Source organism: Nycticebus coucang, chromosome 18, assembly GCF_027406575.1.
Source record: "Nycticebus coucang isolate mNycCou1 chromosome 18, mNycCou1.pri, whole genome shotgun sequence".
NCBI lineage: Eukaryota > Metazoa > Chordata > Mammalia > Primates > Lorisidae > Nycticebus > Nycticebus coucang.
The window spans coordinates 8,319,789-8,341,308 of NC_069797.1; the positions used below are offsets into that span (position 1 = coordinate 8,319,789).

Sequence of the window (21,520 nt, forward strand, 5' to 3'; positions counted from 1 at the left end):
TTTTACAAAAACATTTCAAAACTAGCAGTGATTCAGTTAAGTGTACCCCAAAATCCCTAATGCCAGCTAAACTCACAGTTAACAGCTATAGAATGATGTCTACACATTATTAATGGCTGAAGGACACACTGCTGGGTGACCTTTCATTTCACTTTCCCAAGTACAAGACACAGGCAGAATGCTGACATCCCTCTCTTCTACTTCAGGTAGGACGTCAGGGTTCTGGATTTGTTCAGTTGCCATATCAGTCCTGACATCACATAGTAGACAGTCGAGTAGAAGCAGCAGCTACAGTGTAAGTAGCCAGGATTTCAAGGAGCATCCAGAAACACACATGCATTTCAGGCAGGTCACAGCACTCAACAATCTTATCAAGGCTATCACATACTCATCCCCAGAAGTAGATGGATGAATACTACTTCTCATCTGATTTAGGACTCTTATGCAGAAGAGGCTTTACATGCACATAATCATTAGGATGTTACCAAATGACCCCTACACCCCGTCTTCACATAACACAGACAGACTTATTCACTGCACTCATCATCATCATCATCAGAGCCTATCTGTTCCTTCAACATGACTTTTTGGGCAACAATATTAACTGCAAGCATGAAAGGTGATGCAACATACTATCTGCCTGGCTCAGCTACGATTTTCACTCCAGGGTCTGATGCAAAACACTTGTCCAACACTGGGCTGATTACACTGATGATCTCTTCCAATTTCAGCTTCACATCCTCACATTCAGGCAAACCACCACCAATACGAAGCAGTACGTGCTGAAACCAACCTCGGCTCCTATGTTAAAGACATAGCAGACACCAGAGACCACCTGCATGAAGGGCTCAGGATCATTACAGCCATTTCCTACATGGAAGATAATGCTGATAACATTAATATTTAGTGCTTTTTCTTATTCCACAAGAAATCTTCTGGTTTTGAGCATGGCACCAAATTTAACAGAGTCAACAGGCTGCCTTGGAACCATCAATGGCAACCAGCAAAGCCAACTTTGGCTTTGGTTGTGTTTTGGCAACTTTCATCAGCTTGACTGTGCTATCCAAAGTCATAATCTGGACTCCATTATTGGCAGCACACTTAATTGTAGACACTTGTTTACAGGGATTTGCATAGATAATCCTCTCTAGAGGTACATGACACTCTGCACCAATTGTATTTCAGTCATGCTAGCACAGTCAGATCCGGTCCCCATGGAAGTGAGGATCTTCACAATGACTCTGCTGTCATGACATTTGACTGCATAAAATGGAGTGACAGAAGAAGAAGCTTTTCGCTACTTTTGGGGTTTCCCCAAAATCCCAACATAGAAGGCATTATTCCCTTCAGAAGAAGAAACCTTATTCATTTTTTGGTCCCGAATGTCCCTGGGAGTAAAACCTTGTGTTTTTAGAATCCCACTGTGTGCATCCTCAGATCAAAATGGAAATGTTCAGAGCATCCAGGTGCCACGGGACAGCCCCATGGTCAAGCCAGGGTGCTGCTGTTCCACGTGGTCATCAGTGCCTCGCTCCCACCCATCAGAGATGCCACCCAAGACGGTGTCCAAGCAGCAGGTACAGGGGCAGCTGGCAGTGGCTACAGGGAATGACCTATGTTTCCCTGTTTTTCAAATTATTTCTTGATTTCCATCCTAATTTTATTTTTGACTCAATAATCATTCAGCAGCAGGTTGTTTAATTTCTGTGACTTTGCAAAGGTTTGAGTATTTCTCTAGTGATTCACTTCTAGTTTCATTCCACTGTGGTCTGAGAAGATGCATAGTATGATTTCATTTTTTTTAACTTCTTGAGGCCTTTTTGTAGCCTAAGGCGTGATCAATCTCAGAGAATATCTCATGCGCTGCAGAGAAGAATCTCTTATTCAATAGTTTTGAGGTAGAATGTTCTGAAAATGTCTGTTAGGCCCATTTGATTTACAGTCTGCATTTATTTATACTCTGCTTTTATGATCTGTCTATCTCTGACAGTTAGGTGTTAAAGTCCCCAGTAAACACAATCCTGCCACAGTAATCTTCCTGCTCTCTGGAACCCATGGGGATGGTATATTCCAGATAAATGTAGTTTCTGGTTACTTGAGAATTCCTTTTAAAAATAGCCCTATCTCTTTTGTTCACAACATACCATACCATACCACTAATTCTGTATTGACTTCATATTAATATTGAAATACACTGGTTAAAAGCTAATTAAGACAAAGACAGACTTCACTTACTATAACACAGTTTTACTGTGTTATAAAACAGCTTTTTAAATGCAGTGTACAATTTTAGCTAAATTGAAGTCAAAACATTTTCTTTCTTTTTTATTGTTGGGGATGCTTTGGAGGTACAATAAGCCAGGTTACACTGATTGCATTTGTTAGGTAAAGTCCCTCTTGACATAGTGTCTTCCCCCAGAAAGTGTGGCACACACCAAGGTCCCACCCCCCTTCCTCCTTTCCTCTTTCTGCTTTTCCTCCCCCACCCCATAACTTTGTCATTAATTGTCCTCATATCAAAATTGAGTACATAGGATTCATGCTTCTCCATTCTTCTGATGCTTTACTAAGAATAATGCCTTCCCCTTCCATCCAGGTTAATTCGAAGGATGTAAAGTCTCCATTTTTTTTAATAGCTGAATAGTATTCCATGGTATACATTTACCACAGCTTGTTAATCCATTCCTGGGTTGGTGGGCATTTAGGCTGTTTCAACATTTTGGCGATTGTAAATTGAGCTGCAATAAACAGTCTAGTACAAGTGTCCTTATGATAAAAGGATTTTTTTTCCTTCTGGGTAGATGCCCAGAAGGGGATTACAGGATCAAATGGGAGGTCTAGCTTGAGTGCTTTGAGGTTTCTCCATACTTCCTTCCAGAAAGGTTGTACTAGCTTGCAGTCCCACCAGCAGTGTAAAAGTGTTCCCTCCTCTCCACATCCACGCCAGCATCTGCAGTTTTGAGATTTTGTGATGTGGGCCATTATCACTGGGCTTAGATGGTATCTCAGGGTGGTTTTTATTTTAATTTCTCTAATATATATGGATGATGAACATTTTTTCACATGTTTGTTAGCCATTCATCTGTCATCTTTAGAGAAGTTTCTATTCATGCCTCTTGCCCATTGATATATGGGATTGTTGGCTTTTTTCATGTGGATTAATTTGAGTTCTCTATAGATCCTAGTTATCAAGTTTTTGTCTGATTCAAAATATGCAAATATCCTTTCCCATTGTGTACGTTGTCTCTTTGCTTTGGTTGTTGTCTCCTTAGCTGTACAGAAGCTTTTCAGTTTAATGAAGTCCCATTTGTTTATTTTTGTTGTTGTTGCAATTGCCATGGCAGTCTTCTTCACGAAGTCTTTCCCCAGGCCAATATCTTCCAGTGTTTTTCCTATGCTTTCTTTGAGAATTTTTATTGTTTCATGCCTTAAATTTAAGTCCTTTATCCATCTAAAAGAAAGTGTGAGTAAATATAAGTAGGTTTCATAGAAGTACTGAGTACACTGGATACTTTTTCCTCCATTCTTGAGACATTTTACTCAGGAGAATATGTTCCAGATCCCTCCATATAAACACAAAAGAGGTAGAGGCTTCATCTTTTTTAAGGCTGCATAATATTCCATGACATACATATACCACAGTTTATTAATCCATTCATGGGTCGATGGACACTTGGGCTTCTTCCATGACTTGGCTTTTATAAATTGATCTGCAATGAATAATCAGGTGCAAATATCTTTTCTGCAAAGTAACTTGCAAAATTACTTTGGTGTTTTGGATACACTCCTAGTAGAGGAATTGCAGTATCCAATGGCAGGTCTGCTTTATTTATCTGGAAGCTGCTATTTGAGGTGCATACATACAGTAGAACCATCAGGGTCGACCAACTCCCTACATTGACCCTCCTTAAGTTGACTTAATTTTCATAGACTGGACATGCACCACATGTACGTGTCAGTACAGTAGGTCTAGTTCTTGACCAGTTGACCAGTTTTTTACAGTCCCTTGGGTGTTCTGTTCAAGTCGCTGAGGTTCTACTGTATTCAGGATTGTTGTAATTTCTTGTTGAACTTCTCCTTTTACCATTTTAAAATAACCCTCTTTGGCTTTCTTTACGTTTGCTAATTTAAAATCCGTTTTATCTGATATGAGAATGGCTATGCCTGCTCTCTTTTGGTTTCAATTTGTGTGGAATACTTTTTACCACACTTTCGCATTGTATCTGTATGCATCCTCAGTGGCTCCAATATGTTTCCTGGAGAAAATAAATACTTGGATTGTGTTTCCTTATCCATTCAGTCAGACTACACCTTGTGAGTGGTGCATTTAAACCATTAAGAGATACAATTGATATGTAGGATGCTCTTCTGTTCATGGTGTTGGGTAATACCTTGTACCTTTTTTCCCTTTTGTGCTATTGTTCTATAAGAGTTGTGAGCTTTACTTTTCTGGGTGATTTTACATTGGTGGCTATCAATTGTGCTGATTCATGTATAATGCAGTTTTGACTACTTTCTGCAAGGCAGGTCTGGCCGTAACAAATTCCCCCCATGCTTGTCCGGAAAAGCTTAATTTCTACATCAAATATGAAACCTAGTTTTTCAAGATACCAGATTCCAGGCTGGTAGTTGTTCTGTTTAAAAAGATTAAAGAGAAGACTCCATCCCTCTGGTTCATAAGATTTCTGCTGATAAGTAAGTTGTTAGTCTGATGGCTTTTCCTTTGCAGGTCAGTTACAGATTACACCTAGATGCCTGTAGAATTTTCTCCTTCATTTTAACTTTGGCCAAGTTGATTATCATGTGTTTCAGAGATGTAGCATATGCTATGAGACTTTCCAGAGTTTGATGACCATCTTGTATCTAGATGTCTGGATCTCTGGTGATACCATGGATGTTTTATTCAAAAATTCCCTTGAATAGATTTGTGTACAGCATGGAAATCTATGGATTATCTGAGATATCTCTCTGCCCCCTAAGAGTTTCACATTCAATAATCACTAAATCATGTTGACTATATTTCTTCTTCTGCATATTTCTACTAATGCTGCAGGGTTAAATATTAATACATTAAAATACATTGATAATTCCTAGTTTAGCATGTGCTCTCAATGCATCATTCTCATAGGGAAAACAAACTACCAACTATCATTGTTATTTCATAAATGAAAAAAATACTTTAAGAGAAACAAATAAAAAAGTCATAATGCCAAGAAAAAGACCAACACTTAAAATAAAAAAAAAAACTAAGCTCCCTATTTTTCTATATTTTACCATAGATGGATAAAACCTCATAATAGATTGAGAGCAAGAATTGGTGCCAAGGTAACTGTGGCTTTGACTACCAAAAAAGCTTCCTTTGTCTCCTAATCGCTTCATGTGGTTACCTTCCTCCTATCCCCTACACGAGGCCTCAGAAAACTACAGACAACATATAAAAATTCATCCTGGCATGCCTTTATAAGTAACATTTATTGGAATAAATTCATATCTATTTGCTTACATATTATTGATGACTGCTTTCACAGAACCATGACAGGGTTGAGTAGATGTGACAGAGATAACCAGCTGAGCTAAAATATTTACTGTGTGGCCCTTTGAATAAAAACTTTGCAAGTCCCTGCTTTACCCATAAACAGAGCTCTCTAATACTCAAATCTGACCTGTGACTTCTTTGCTCAAAACTCACCAATGAATCCCTACAGCAAACTTTACTGGCTCCATACCTAATAGCCATTCCATGTTCCCTCTTGCTAGAGAAACACAATCCTATTTGGATATTTATCAACCCAAAACCCTTCCCCAGCTCCAAAACCAGAAATAATTATTCTAAGCTAATCTGCTTTCCCAGTGACTGGTTTAGGGATGAGCATATGATGTACCCCAGCCAACAAAATCTAACAGGATGTCCCCTGCGAGCATGTGAGTTTTCTCTCCATTTAACTGAAACATGAAGAAAAGCAGGCCTTCCAACCATGAGACATCACCTTACAGGAACACAATGTTTGGAGTTACTGCTAATTAGGCAACCACAAAAGGAGACATGAACAAAACACCAGCAACAGCACAGCAGAAAGAGGGACAACAAGGGGGATGCTGAGGATGTGCACTGACCCCCCCCCCAGAAAAAAACAACTCTGTTTTCTGTGGTTGTAGCCACCATTGGTTAGGTCATCTTCAGCATGGATGGAGGGAGGGTAATTGGTGGGAACACAACTACGGTGCATTTTACAAGGGTACATGTTAAATTTACTAAGTGTAGAATATAAATGTCTTAACACAATTAAGAAAATGAGCTGAAGGCTATGTTAACTAGTTTGATGAAAATATTTCAAATGGACAATAACCAAAGCAAAGAGACAACCTACACAATGGGAAAGGATATTTGCGTATTTTCAATCAGACAAAAGCTTGATAACTAGGATCTATAGAGAACTCAAATTAATCTACATGAAAAAAGCCAACAATCCCATATATCAATGGGCAAGAGACATGAATAGAACTTTCTCTAAAGATGACAGACGAATGGCTAACAAACACACGAGAAAATGTTCATCATCTCTATATATTAGAGAAATGCAAATCAAAACAACCCTGAGATATCATCTAACCCCAGTGAGAATGGCCCACATCACAAAATCTCAAAACTGCAGATGCTGGCGTGGATGTGGAGAGAAGGGAACACTTTTACACTGCTGGTGGGACTGCAAACTAGTACAACCGTTCTGGAAGGAAGTATGGAGAAACCTCAAAGCACTCAAGCTAGACCTCCCATTTGATCCTGCAATCCCATTACTGGGCTTCTACCCAGAAGGAAAAAATTCCTTTTATCATAAGGACACTTGTACTAGACTGTTTATTGCAGCTCAATTTACAATCGCCAAAATGTGGAAACAGCCTAAATGCCTACCAACCCAGGAATGGATTAACAAGCTGTGGTATATGTATACCATGGAATACTATTCAGCCATTAAAAAAAATGGAGACTTTACATCCTTTGTATTAACCTGGATGGACGTGGAAAACATTATTCTTAGTAAAGTATCACAAGAATGGAGAAGCATGAATCCTATGTACTCAATTTTGATATGAGGACAATTAATGACAATTATGGTTATGGGAGGGGAAACAGAAAGAGGGGAAGGAGGGAGGGGGTGGGGCCTTGGTGTGTGTCACACTTTATGGGGGCAAGACATGATTGCAAGAGGGACTTTACCTAACAATTGCAATCAGTGTAACCTGGCTTATTGTACCCTCAATGAATCCCCAACAATAAAAAAAAAAAAAAGAAAAGAAAAAAAAAAGAAAATACTTCAAATGGTATATAAAACCAGCACATTGTACCCCATAATGGCATTAATGTACACAGCAATGATTTTTAAAAAAATGCCCATGACCTACAGAATAAGACCTACTCATTTCTATACTACTAAAAAGGTTTTCATGAGCATGTGTGAGCCAGGTATTCACCTCATTCCCAGCATAACTGAACCTTTGAGAAATCCTGCAAGGCCATTTATGAACATCAGATTTTACACTTGCTCTTCCTTCTGACAAATATGTAATCTGGTTAGATATTCCTTCTACAAGCATCATTATTTTGCCTCTTTCACTGGAAGACTGCTGTTCACTCTACCTGCTTACCTTATATCCTATTCATTCCCTTAAAGCTTTAATTTCTTTGCATGGACTTAAGGTGGCTGGCATATACACAACATAATAAATACATAAGGAATGATATAAGCATGTGCTCACACACAGTAAACACTGAAGATAGTAGCAAATAATTAAAATGATAATGATAATAACTAGTTCTTGACTTGGCACTACAGCATAGTGGTTATGGTGCCAGCCATATACACAGACGCTGGTGGGTTCAAACGCAGCTACACAATGACACCTGCAACAAAGAAATAGCCGGGCATTGTCGTGGGTGCCTGTAGTCCCAGCTACTTGGGAGGCTGAGGCAAGAGAATCGCTTAAGTACAAGAATTGGAGGTTGCTGTGAGCTGTGATGCTATGGAACTCTACCCAAGGTGACTTAGGGAGACTGTGTCTCGAAAGAAAGAAACAAACAACAACAACACAAAAAACTTCAACTAGCTTCTGATAGTATTTTTTTAAATGTTTGTCTTCTATAACACTAGCAAAATGCTTAGTAAAAGACACTTAATAGTTATTTGTTAAAATAACTAAATAAAAGACACTTAATAGTTATTTGTTAAATGGGCAAAGGAATAAAGATTATTTCCTTAACAATTCTGTTCATCAACCTCAGGAATTAAATAGGAAATGATCTATTTGGAGCACCTTACAGGCCCAAACTGTCTATTCCATCTGTTTTCTTTGAGACAGTGTCTCACTCTGTTACCATGGGTAGAGTGCCATGGTGTTGTAGCTCACAGCAACCTCAAATGCTTGGGTTCAATCCATCCCTTTTTTTAATTTTTTTTTTTTATTAAATCATAGCTGTGTACATTAATGCAATCATGGGGCACCATATACTGGTTTTATAGACCATTTCACACATTTTCATCACACTGGTTAACATAGCCTTCCTGGCATTTTCTTAGTTATTGTATTAAGACATTTACATTCTACATTTACTAAGTTTCACATATACCCTTGTAAGATGCACCGCAGGTGTAATCCCACCAAGCCCCCTCCTTCTCCCCACCTCCCCCCTTCCCTTTCTCCATTCCCCCTATTACCTCAGCCTCCTGAATAGCTGGGACTATAAGCACCCACTACAACACCCAGCTAGTTTTCCTATTTTTAGTAGATATGGGGTCTTGCTTTTGCTCAGGCTGGTCTTGAACTTCTGAGCTCACTCATTCTGCCTGCCTCAGGCTCCCAGAGTGCTAGGATTACAGGCATGAGCTACTGAGCCCAGTCCACTCCATCTTTTTTTTCTACAACTTGAGAAACCTGATACAGAAGTTCTTTCAGAAAGATACACAACATTATATTTCAGATTGTATAATGCATTTATGTCACATTGAGGTAGCCTAATAGCACTTTTGTTACTATGAAATATTTTTGTACTTTTATTATACTTTGTTTACTCAGAGTTGGGCATTTGGAATATTTATGAGGTAAAACCTCTAGCGAATGGTAACAGAGTATCTTCTTCTAACACAATTATGGTTACCATGATAGTTACCTAGCACACAGAAGAACACACCTTATTCTAACCAAGTAAATATATCTTATTCAATTACAATTTTTGGTTAATGAAGTCAATAATAATAAGGTCTTGTTGGTATAAGAATATATAACTTGTGCTTCTCAACAGGGATTGCCCTTCTGACTCGCCTACTCAGAAGATACCATTAAGAAATATTCACTTATTGGTGTTAGCCCACACTGGATATGTTTCGTAGTTTTATGCCTATTTATGGTACCACAGAGGTATTGTTTATTGTTGAGTTCCCAGGTTTAAAGATAGTATGTCTTTAGAGACAGATAGCACTATGTAATACAGTTAGCCTTTAAACAACAGGGGTGTTGCCTGCAGCATCCACTTACGTGCAGATTTTCTTTCACCTCTGCCACCTGCAGACAGCAAAACCAATCTCTCCCCTCCCTCCTCCTCAGCCCCTGTGAAGACCAGGAGGTGGAAGTCCTCTACAATGATCCACTTCCACTTAATGAACAGTAAATATACTTTTCAATTCTTTCTTTCTTCTGAATGAATTCCTTCCTCTATCTTTATTGTAAGAATACAAGATTCTTTCTTTATTGTGAGAATCAGGTAGATAACACACACAAAAATATGTGGTAATTGATTGTTTCATTCACTAAGGTTTTCAGTCAACAATAGGCTATTAATAGTTTGTAGGGAGCCAAACATTATACATAGGTGGATAATCCTAGCACTTTGAAAGGATGGGGGGATTGCTTGAAACCAGGAGTTTGAGACCAACCTGAACAAGAAAACAAGACTCCAACTCTATAAAAATTTTAAAAATTAGCTGGGCATGGTAGTATATGTCTGTATTCCCAGCTACTCAGGAGGCTGAGGCAGGAGGACTACTGGAGCCCAGGAGTCTGAAGTTGCAGTGAGCTATGGTTGATGCATCCCTGGCCAACAGAGGAAGATCCTGTCTCCCCCCAAAATTGTTGTATGTAAATGTTTGACTACAAACCACACATTTTTTGAGGGTAAACAGTAATTAATATTCTTTAAATGAATGTAAATCCCTTATTACAAAAAGTAAATGGAGGATTTATTTTATTAACAAGTTCAACTCATTACAGTGTGATGATAGAGGACATTTTGAACATTCCAACTTGCACATCTATTTTCTCATTTATACAAAAATCTCATATAAGATTTTAGAGGCCATAACTAATTAAATGAATTGTTTTCGGACAATATTATATTGGATTCTAAGTTATCTGCAACTGACTTAATAAACAATTCTGAACTGTAGGCCTGGAAGGAACAAATGAAGAAAAAAATACATAAAATTTACAATTTTTTTGGTAACTGCTCCTTTGTGTTCAGAACTTACTACTCTTACTATAATAGGTCAACCCAGAGTAATTCACTATCAGAAGTCTTACCTTGTGCAGGAGTTATAGGTTTAATTTTTGCCTTGTATTCCAAAATTTTCTGTTGAATGCTATGTATAAAGAATAAATAGAATTATAGTTTTAATACTGATATGAAATATATTTACCACATATATTAAATTATTAGACTATTTCAGAAAACATAAGAGCTGACATCAGAATGTTATCCCATACAGATCAAATTTGTAAGCTCTATGAATTTTTTATACAGCTTCTAAAGAATAAAGAAAAAAAGCAAGGTGAAGTACTCATGAATTGAGGGAAGTACAGCTCATTACATTAATTAGAATTAGCTTGAAAAAATGGAAAACTTCCTGAACTCAGAATAAGTTCTACCTCTACAACAAATAGCTAATTGTTCGTGCCAAAACTGCTTCTTTAAGGATCAATTTTTTTTCTAAAAATAAGGATTTTATGACCATCTTTAACTAGGTTATTATGATGCTTTACTGAGACAAAATTTTTAAATGCTCAGAGAAACAGGAATACAATGGAATACATTGCTCCTAAAATTTATTATTGAAACTGTCATAGAATCCCACATAAAATACCATCTGTATTTTTCATAGGTTGTAATTGTTTTATTATTTATTTATTTTTTTTGAGACAGAGTCTCACTAAGTCACCCTGGGTAGAGTGCCATGGTGTCACAGCTCACAGCAACCTCAGACTCTTGGGCTTAAGTGATTCTCTTGTCTCAGCCTCCCAAGTAGTTGGGACTACAAGTTCCCATCACAATGTCCGACTATTATTGTTGTTGTTGTTGCAGTTGTCACTGTCATTTTGGCTGGCCTGGGTGGGATCCAACCGGCCAGCCTTGGTGTATGTGGCTGGCATCCTACCCACTGAGCTATGGGTGCTGCCCCATAGGTTGTAATATTCTAATGTTGCATTTTCCAGTACATGTTCATTAAGTCCTACTTTTTTGGATATTGGTTGTTTTCTACTGTGTGGCTTATAAATCAGATTGACAGCACACAAAGCGAGAATAAGATGGAGTTAGTCAGGCTAGGGCTGAGATGACACAGACGGTCTGGCTGGTTAGGTCCTATGTGACCTCTGAGTATGTCCTATGTGACCTTTGCCTCATGTCTCCCATCCTTGTTGTCTTGTAAATATGGGTTTAACCTAACATTGTATATCTTGAATAGCTTAAGGCAATGTATTAAAGAGATTAACTTCTGAATTTGAATGTTGTTATATGGATCATGGGTTATGTCAATTATTGTTTGTTACGGATCATTGGTTATGGTGATTATTGTTATTTAAAATAAGTATTATTACTGCTGTTTAATATAAGGGTTAGTATGATTCTTTCTTTTAACATTTACATATAAAACTGATTTTGGAATATACCATATCAAAAGAAGCAAAAACAAAGACCTGATCCTCTCAATACATGCAGAAAAAGCATTTGATAAAGCCCAGCATCCTTTTCTGATTAGAACACTGAAGAATACAGGTATAGTTGGCACATTTCTTAAACTGATCAAAGCTATCAAACTCACAGCTAGTATTATACTCAATGGAGCAAAACTGAAATCTTTTCCACTTAGAAATGGAACCAGACAAGGTTGTCCTCTATCGTCACTACTAATTCAACATAGTGCTGGAAGTTCTGGCCGATACAATCAGGCAAGAGAAGGAAATAAAGGACATCCAAATGGGGGCAGAGCAGGTCAAACTCTCCCTCTTTGCTGATGATATGATATTATACTTAGAGAACCCCAAAGACTCAATCACAAGACTCCTGGAAGTGATCAAAAAATACAGTAAGGTCTCAGGATATAAAATTAATGTCCACAAATCAGTAGCCTTTGTATACACCAATAACAGCAGCCAAGACAAGAAGACAATCAAGGACACACTTCCCCTCACAGTAGTTTCAAAGAAAATGAAATACCTAGGAATATACCTCACAAAAGAGGTGAAGGATCTCTATAAAGAAAATTATAAAACCCTAAGAAAAGGAATAGCAGAGGATATTAACAAATGATAGAACATACCATGCCCATTGCTGAGGAAAATCAACATTGTTAAAATGTCTGTACTTCCCAAAGCATTCTACAGATTCAAGCAATCCCCATTAAAATACCAACATCATACTTTCAAGACTTGGAAAAAATAATTCTTTGTTTTGTATGGAACCAGAAAAAATCCTGTCTAGCTAAGGCCATCCTTAGTAATAAAAAAAAAACCTGAGTGAATCAGTCTACCATATATTAGGCTGTAGTACAAGGCCATATTGATCAAAACAGCATGGTACTGGCACAAAAATAGACATATAGACATTTTGGAACCAAATAGAAAACCAGTAAATGAAACTAACATCTTACAGCCACCTAATCTTTGATAAACCAAACAAGAACATACACTGGAGGAAAGAATCCCTATTCAGTAAATGGTGCTGGGAGAACTGGATAACCACACATAAAACACTTGAAACTGGATCTGCACTTTTCACCACTCACTAAAATTTATTCACGATAGATAAGAGATCTGAATCTAAGGCACAGAACAATAAAAATCCTTAAAGAAAATACTGGAAAAACACTTCAAGGTATCAGCCTGGGAAAAGACTGTATAAAGAAGACTTCAGTGGCAACTGCAACAGCATAATAAACAAATGGGACTTAATTAAACTCAATAGCTTCTGTACAGCTAATGGGACAACCACCAAAGCAAATGGACAGTCATCAGAATGGGAAAAGATACTTGCATACTATGAATTAGACAAAAGATTTCTAACTAGGATCTACAGAGAACTCAAACTAAGCAATAGAAAAAGTCAAAAATTCCTTCTGTCAATTGGCCAGAGAGAGGAAGAGAACCTTCTCTAAAGAAGACAGATGAATGGAAAAATAATAAACATATGAAAAAATGCTCATCATACCTAATTATTCAAGAAATGCAGATCAAAACCACCCTGAGATATCACTGAACCCCAGTGAGAATGGCCAACATCACAAAGTCTCAAAGCTACAGATGCTGGTGTGGATATGGAGAGCAGGGAACACTTCTTTTTTTGTTTGTTTGTTTTTATTATTTTTTTATTGTTACATCATAGCTGTGTATATTAGTTCAATCAAGAGGTACAATGTCCTGGTTTCATATACAATCTGAAATATTCTCATCAAACCATTCAACGTAGCCTTCATGACATTTTCTTAGTTATTGTACACTTCTGCCTGGGACTGCAAACTAATACAACCTTTTAGGAGAAAGTATGGAGAACCCTCAAAGAACTCAAACTAGACTTCCCATTTGATCCTCCCATTACTGAGTACCTACCCAGAAGAAAAAAAAAATCCTTTTACCATAAGGACACTTGCAGTAGACTGTTTATTGCAGCTCAGTTTACAATTAAAAAAAAAATGGAGAAACAGCCTAAATGCCCCCCAACCTAGAGTGGATTAACAAGCTATGGTATATGTGTGCCATGGAATACTATTCAGCTACTAAATCAAATGAACACTATACATCTTTTGTACTAATTAGGATGGAGATTGGAATACATCCTTCTTAGTGAAGCATCACAAGAATGGAGAAGAATCCAATGTGCTCAATTTTGATATGAGGACAATTGATAACCTAGTACATGTTGGGGGGTCAGAGAATGGGGAAGTGGAGAGAGGGAAGAATGGGAAGGTCACAGTGTTTGGCACACCTCTTGGGGGAGGAACACATTTATAAGAGGAACTTTGCTCGACAAATGCAATTAGTGTAACCTGGTTCTTTGAATGAAGAACCTCAATAAATCCCCAACAATAAAAAACTGTGATTTTGGAAATAGAAGAACAGGACAGTCTTGGAGAGGACACTCTCATCTTCTCCACAATTGATGGACTTCTGACAAATAAAGTTTGGTGCATCTATCCCCATCTCTGCATATTGGCTGACAGTGACAGGTGGCCAAACTCTCTTCATCCAGTAACAAGGTCATCTCAGCTGTTTCATAGTTTTCAACAAAATTTATTTGTAAGACATTAGCCCACTAAATTAGATAACATAAAGTAAATGTCCCCCATTATAATGGTAGAAAACTAATAGACGTCAAGACCTGGTTTGGATTCCTACTATTCTCTCTCTACCTAGTACCTAGTCAGACTCTGAACCGGTAGATCTTTGTTAGAATGGTATTTAATCTCCATGCTCATCTCCAATTGATGTAGACGACAAAAAAATCCTGCTTCCTTAAATTCCATGAAGGAACGAGATCCATGTTCATACTTTCTCATTTCTGAAATACATCAACAACACTTTGCACACAACATCCCAAGTGTTATTCAGCTACATGCTCATTTCATAGATCATCTTACACAAAATTTTTTTTAGAGAACATCACAGTTTCACTATTGGGTGCTGCCCATTTTGCCTTGACTCATACTATTAGAGATTGTCAAACAATTCAGTGACCATTCAAGAACTACACAAAATATGGAATGTCTTAAGAAACTGTATGTGACCTTTGCACATGAGTCATGCTAATCTTCTCTGTATTGTTTCAATTTTATTATACGTGCTGCCAAAGCAACCACAATGTTCTACTTTTGTATGTAACTATTTTTTTTTTTTATTTTGGGGGCTTCATTGAGGATATAAAGAACCTGGTTACATTGATTGCTTGTGTCAGATAAAGACCTTCCAATAATAGTGTTCCACCTCCAAAACGTGTACCACCCCCTGTGATTCCCACCCCCTTCCTTTCTCTGTTCTCCCCATCCTCAACCCCACACTGTGTGCTAGGTCACTAATTTTTCCCATATTAGAATTGAGTACATAGAATTCTTGCTTTTCCATTCTTGTGATGCTGTGCTAAGAATAATGTCTTCCACTTCCATCCAGGTTAATACAAAAGATGTAAAGTTTCCATCTTTTTTAGTGGTTGCATAGTATTCTATGGTATACATATACCACAGTTTGCTAATTCATTCCTAGGTGGGTGGGCATTTAGGCTGTTTCCACAGTTTAGCAATTGTAAATTGAGCTGTGATAAACAGTCTAGCACAAGTGTCCTTACGGTAAATAGATGTTTTTTTTTTTTCCTTCTAGGCAGATGCCCAGTAATGGGGTTGCAGGATCAAATGGGAGGTCTAGTTTGAGTTCTTTGAGGGATCTCCATACTTCCTTCCAAAAAGGTTGTACTAGTTTGCAGTCCCACCAGCAGTACAAAAGTGTTCCCTTCTCTTCACATCCATGCCAGCATCTGTAGTTTTGAGACTTTATAAGGTGGGCCATTCTCACTGGGTTTAGGTGATATCTCAGGGTGGTTTTGATTTGCATTTCTCGGATAATTGGGGATGATGAGCATTTTATCATATGTTTGTTAGCCATTCATCTGTCTTCTTTAGAGAAGATTCTATTCATCTCTCTTGCTCTATGTTGTAAAGGATTCTTGGTTCTTTTGTGTTTATTGAGTTATCTATAGATCCTAGTTATTAATCTTTTATCTAATTCAATATATGCAAATATATCTTCTTATTGGGTAGGTTGTCTATTTGCTTTGGTATTGATTTGTCATGTAAATACAACTAACCTGTTCAGATTCAGAGGTTTACATCCAGCAGCTACATTCTTAGAATTTGACATAGAATTTGAAAACATTCTTAAATTTTGAGGTAGAGAACCAAGTAGCTTCAAAGATTTTCATAATTATGGAGGACAAATCAATTGAGGGCCAAGGACAAGTTGGTGTCCACTACTAGAGAAGGATATGGGATCTTTTACAGCCTAAGAAAAGGTGCTGCACAGGCTGTAAGTAGGCTTCAGGGCATAGATCTGGTAACAAAGAAGAAACGGAACTCCATTCCTTTCCTGCACCGTTATTTGAAACTCTCTGACAGTTTAGAACAATCTCAACTACTATTTGCTAGACAAAAGGACTTTAAAGGAGAATGTACAAAGGATTAGGCTAAGTCTAAACTAAAATGTGAGCTCCATATAAGCTCTATATAAGTAGGGGAAGGGATCTCTTTGCTCACTGTGGGTTTGTGTGGCTAAAGGTCAGAGGCCTAGCTGCCAGAGCAGAGAAGGATGCTAGTGCTTTTGGGAACAATGGACAAGCATATAAGCAAATGTAAGAGAACTACAAAAAGTATTACTTTGAAGTTTAAGTGTGTTTGACCATGGAGACTGAGGCATCTGAATCAGCAAAGACTTCCTAGTAGCATAATTACCAGACTGCAGGACCAGTTTCCAGGCAACAATGCAGCAACACAATCAGGGGAAACAGAATGAGTACAAAGTCCTTCTTCTCCCCTTTCTGCCTTATAAAAGAGGATGGCCTTTCTTGCACTTTAAAACCTGTTCAGTTCTTGAAAATTTCAAGGAGGAAGGTCTAGAGCATAACAGTACAACAGGGAATGGTACAACAGCTTCTACTAAAGTGGACCTTTCACAACCCATATAACTACTCAGAAAAAAGCAGAGCTGTGACACTGTCTTTATCCCACGCATAGGGCCTGTACTTGTAATAAAACAAATAAAACTGAAATCCGTAAGGTTAAAGGTCTTAAAAGTCTTAAGAACCCTGCACTCATTACTACTTGTAACACCTCCATCCTTTTGATTTCTTCCCGCTATCTCATTTCCATTCTAAATCTTTCTGAAACAAACCATGAAATTTCAACTGATGTACAAGTTGCAATAGTTATAATTATTTTACACCTCAATTTAACATTAACTGGTCTTTTTTCTTTTTTTTCTTCTTTTCTTTTTTTTTTGAGACAGAGTCTTACTTTGTCCCCCTGGGTAGAGTGACATGTCATCATAGCTCACAGCGACCTCAAACTCTTAGGATTAAGCAATTCTCTTGCCTAAGCCTCCTGAGTAGCTGCGACTACAGGTGCCTGCACAATGCCTGGATATTTTTTTGTTGCAATTGTCATTGTTGTTTTATCAGGCCCAGGCCCCGTTCAACCCCGTCACCCCCAGTGCATATGGCTGGCACCTTAACCACTGTGCTACGGGTGCCACCCAGCATTAAGTTGTTTTTTATCGTGTACACTTACCTTTCAGAGTCAGGAAGAAGAAAATTATCTGTAGTCCGTCCAAATAAATCTTCCGCAAAGACATTAATATTTTGCTCCAAAAGAAGATCCACTAAGCTTTCCGAATTACAATTACAACAGCAAGCATGAGGGCTGTTCTAAAATAAGAAAGATAACCCACACTTACCAACTTGAAAAAAGTTATTTATAGTACTAATTGGATACACTTTACCAATTCAATATCCTGCCTGTCCGTGCAGAATGTTCTTACAGACATGAACATCTTGGGTACTGAAATGTTCATTTTAGCAAATTTCCACTGAAGCTAAAAGGAAGCCTCTTAACCACTGGTATAACACAGTACAAGTTGCTAATTTATAGGGCTTTAATGGTCAAGAAACTATGCTGAGATCACTTATCTTACATAGTGCAAGATTTAGATGTAGAATTCTCCATTCCTTCCCTATCTAAATAGAATATATTTTAATTCAAAGTCAGACAGTGGTCAAATAAGTAAGAGCTACTTGCAGACTTCCAATAACATTAATAATAATGGTAATAATTTTAGTCAGAGTACTTACAGATTTTGATGGTGATATTCATGTGCTAGGAACTGCATTAAATTATTATGTGTGTGTGTGTGTGTGTGTGTGTGTGTATTGTGCATATAAGACTTTACACACCATAAGCCTTGGCAGATTATGCTCCTTTTCAGATCAAAAAACACATCTGATGATAAATGATGTTCCTAACATCACACCTAGCAAGTGGAAAAGCCGGGAATCCAACCCAGGCTTTGGGGAATCTAAAGCCTCTCTGTTTACACTTTTTTTTTTTTTTTTGTAGAGACAGAGTCTCACTTTATGGCCCTCGGTAGAGTGCCATGGCCTCACACAGCTCACAGCAACCTCCAACTCCTGGGCTTAAGCGATTCTCTTGCCTCAGCCTCCCGAGTAGCAGGGACCACAGGCGCCCGCCACAACGCCCGGCTATTTTTTGGTTGCAGTTTGGCCGGGGCTGGGTTTGAACCCGCCACCCTCGGTATATGGGGCCGGCGCCCTACCGACTGAGCCTCAGGCGCCGCCCCTCTCTGTTTACACTTAATCACCCACCTATGGCTTATTTTATTCAAGGAAAAGTTTATCCAGTTAAAGTTTTCATCCTTCTGCCCATGCCAATTAAAACTAAAACATCAAACTATACTAGAAGTAAAAATGGAAAAAAAGCTGATGAACCCACAGGATCTGGTAATAGCAATTAATAGTCACTTAAGGATAATCTAACGTCAATATTCTTTAAAGAAAACAACTTAAAGCAAAGACTCACTAAGTCATTCAAAAGAGAAAATGAATCCCAGCTCCTATTTATGGGACACAGAACATTCTAAAGGAAAACCATATAAGCAACAGTGGTTAAAAAATACTATGAAAGAGTGAAGAATTTCATATTAAGTCATAAAGTAAACTACAAGTTTAAGTCCACATTTTATACAACTAACTAAAGCCTATCAGCTAATATATCACCAAAACACCAAATTATCAGTCAATATTGAAAAAAAAGGTAAATCCTTCTGTATACTGTCCTTCATATTTCTCAGTCAAAATAACTGCTTTTCTGCGTAACTGAAGATCTGTGTGGATATTTTTCACTATACAACAATTATGAGGTAACGTTATTGTTCATTTAACATTTCTGAGGAGAGATACTATTGCCACTCTAGAATACCACTCAGGTTTTAAAAACAGAACGAATTACTATACCTCCTACATCCATCAACTAGATGTATATTTGCCTTATGCTTAATTAAAAGTTCCACCACATCTGAATGGGTTTCCTTCAGAGCAAGGAAGACTGGTGTGGTGTCTTTCTGCAATACAGCAAAAACAATTAATACAATACTGGACAAAATTATACACTTTTATAAGTGGAAAACTTTATATAAGGTCCTAAAATTGTACACATAAGGTAGAAAATAAATAAAAAGTAGCCCCTTCCTTCTCAGTACTCTGTGCTTTCCAATGTGACACTCCTTCCCTTGGAAACACCTCTCATCTGCCTCTTCACATCAACTCAGGTTACCTCCAAAACTCAGTTCAGACATTTAATGCTTTGAAGAATCTTTGCTTCTATCACAGCATTTACCACAGTATAATACTTTATTGTTTCTCATCTAAACCAAGAGCTTCTTGTGGGCAGAGGCAGTATCTATTATTAATATCTCTATATCCCCCTACCCTAAGATATAGTAGTAAATATTTTCAGTATTTTTATTGAGTTAATGATCTAAATTATTACCCCTAGATCAATATTTCTTACACTGGATTTCAAAGAGTACTTACAAGAAGTATGTACCCCCAACACAAAGTTTCCATGATAATCTACGCATAACAAATATTACCAAACTTTCCATTATATGTCCAATATTAAAGCAATCTCTTGAATTTGCTTAAACCCTCTTTGGCAATACATTTTTGGGGCAAACCCTAACATTTGAGAAATTAGAGTTTCCGTGATCCTTGAAAGCTTTCCAACAAAGGGGGAGGATTTCACCAGGTATACCAACTCAGGACTCTCTTCTATCGATGGTGACAAGACCCCAGATGCCAATTGGTCTGTCACTCCTGCTGCGAATGGTTCACTAAGGTTTTCTGAGTGAAAAAAAAGCTAGACTTCAAATGAACTTTGCTTATCATTAAATGGCCAATGGGATGTCTCCTGTTACAAGATTATCAATTTTTTACTTATGAGGCTGAGGCAAGAGAATCACTTAAGCCCAAGAGTCTGAGGTTGCTGTGAGCTGTGACACCATGCCAATCTACCAAGGGCGACATAGTGAGACTCTGTCTCAAAACAAAACAAAACAAAACAAACAACAACAAAAAAAACAGATTACCGATTTTTATCTCAGCTGTTAGAAAGTTCACTGAGAAATTTTATTCTCGATGAAAATGGTATATGGAAATCTAATGCATATTTAACTTTCTAATCCATTTTTTTCTGGTTTCTCTTTAAATTATGTTTTTTTTAGGCAAAATATAAAGCAGAAATATAATGGTTTCTTAATAGTAGTTCTAATACTGACTTACATGAATTATTTACAGCCTAAGTAAAGGCACTAAATCATTTTCATTTTTAAGGGATGGTGCTGAGGCAAAACATATGTCATCTGCAATATGCATAATCTATCCAACTACAACCATGATTAACTTAAAAAGGCTTATAGGTTTTGTAACAGGAAAACAATTATTTGATAGATGCAAAGACAAAGAGATTTTAAAAGCCATTTTTTAAGTTCTAAGATATGACCCCATCACTAAGGACTAATATAATTTTTTTTTAAAAATTCCTATATGTATTCTTACTAACTTCATGGTTTTCAGTGTTTCAAACTGAGATCCTGATTATGCTGAAGCTCTAAAATATGTGCTAAGACAGTTCATATTACAGCTTCAACTAAAAAAAAAGGTAAAGGATTTGCTACTATTCTGATTGAGAAAACTCTACTTGTAAAAAACATTTATTGACTTAATCATCTGAATGATAACAAAGAGGAAATACTAAAATGGTCAGTCTGCACTTATTGAAAGACTATACACAAGTAAATTTCTAAAATCCCTCTCAATAACAGTAAATGATTGATGGTTGAAAAAGATAAGAAGTTGCTCTGTAAGCTAACAGATACTGCCAGTAACATTCCTTTTACCCTCTTAAGCAGTAAAAGACATCATAAACATCAGTCTAATATTACTGGAAAGCAGAGATTGAAAGAGAAGTAGTGCCTGTAGAAATTTCTTACATTTTTGATATATGTGAATTCATAATTACACTTAAGTGCTCAGTGCATCAGAGTCTTGAAGAAATTGTGTTGTTCTTAGGGACAGTGTCAGATAAAGTGTCAAGAACTCCTGGGTTGGTTCAGTGCCTGTAGCTCAGCAGCTAGGGCACTGGCCATA

The 21,520-nt window shown here is 37.4% G+C and overlaps 1 protein-coding gene and 1 non-coding gene across 2 annotated transcripts in view; both read right to left on the reverse strand.

The window, feature by feature from the left end:
* Positions 1–632: 632 nt before the first annotated feature.
* LOC128570998 (putative ankyrin repeat domain-containing protein 20A5) overlaps positions 633–21,520 on the reverse strand; it is a 29,025-nt gene continuing 8,137 nt past the window's right edge. Inside the window, exons 6-8 of the mRNA XM_053570702.1 lie at positions 19,360–19,434; positions 17,589–17,725; positions 633–801 (exon numbers count right to left, since the gene is read on the reverse strand). Of these exons, the coding sequence (XP_053426677.1) occupies positions 633–801; positions 17,589–17,725; positions 19,360–19,434 (381 nt within the window). The remainder of the gene's footprint in view (positions 802–17,588; positions 17,726–19,359; positions 19,435–21,520) is intronic.
* On the reverse strand, positions 15,010–15,112 carry LOC128571375 (U6 spliceosomal RNA). Its single transcript, XR_008375803.1, has one exon. It is a non-coding gene; the product is annotated as a U6 spliceosomal RNA (small nuclear RNA).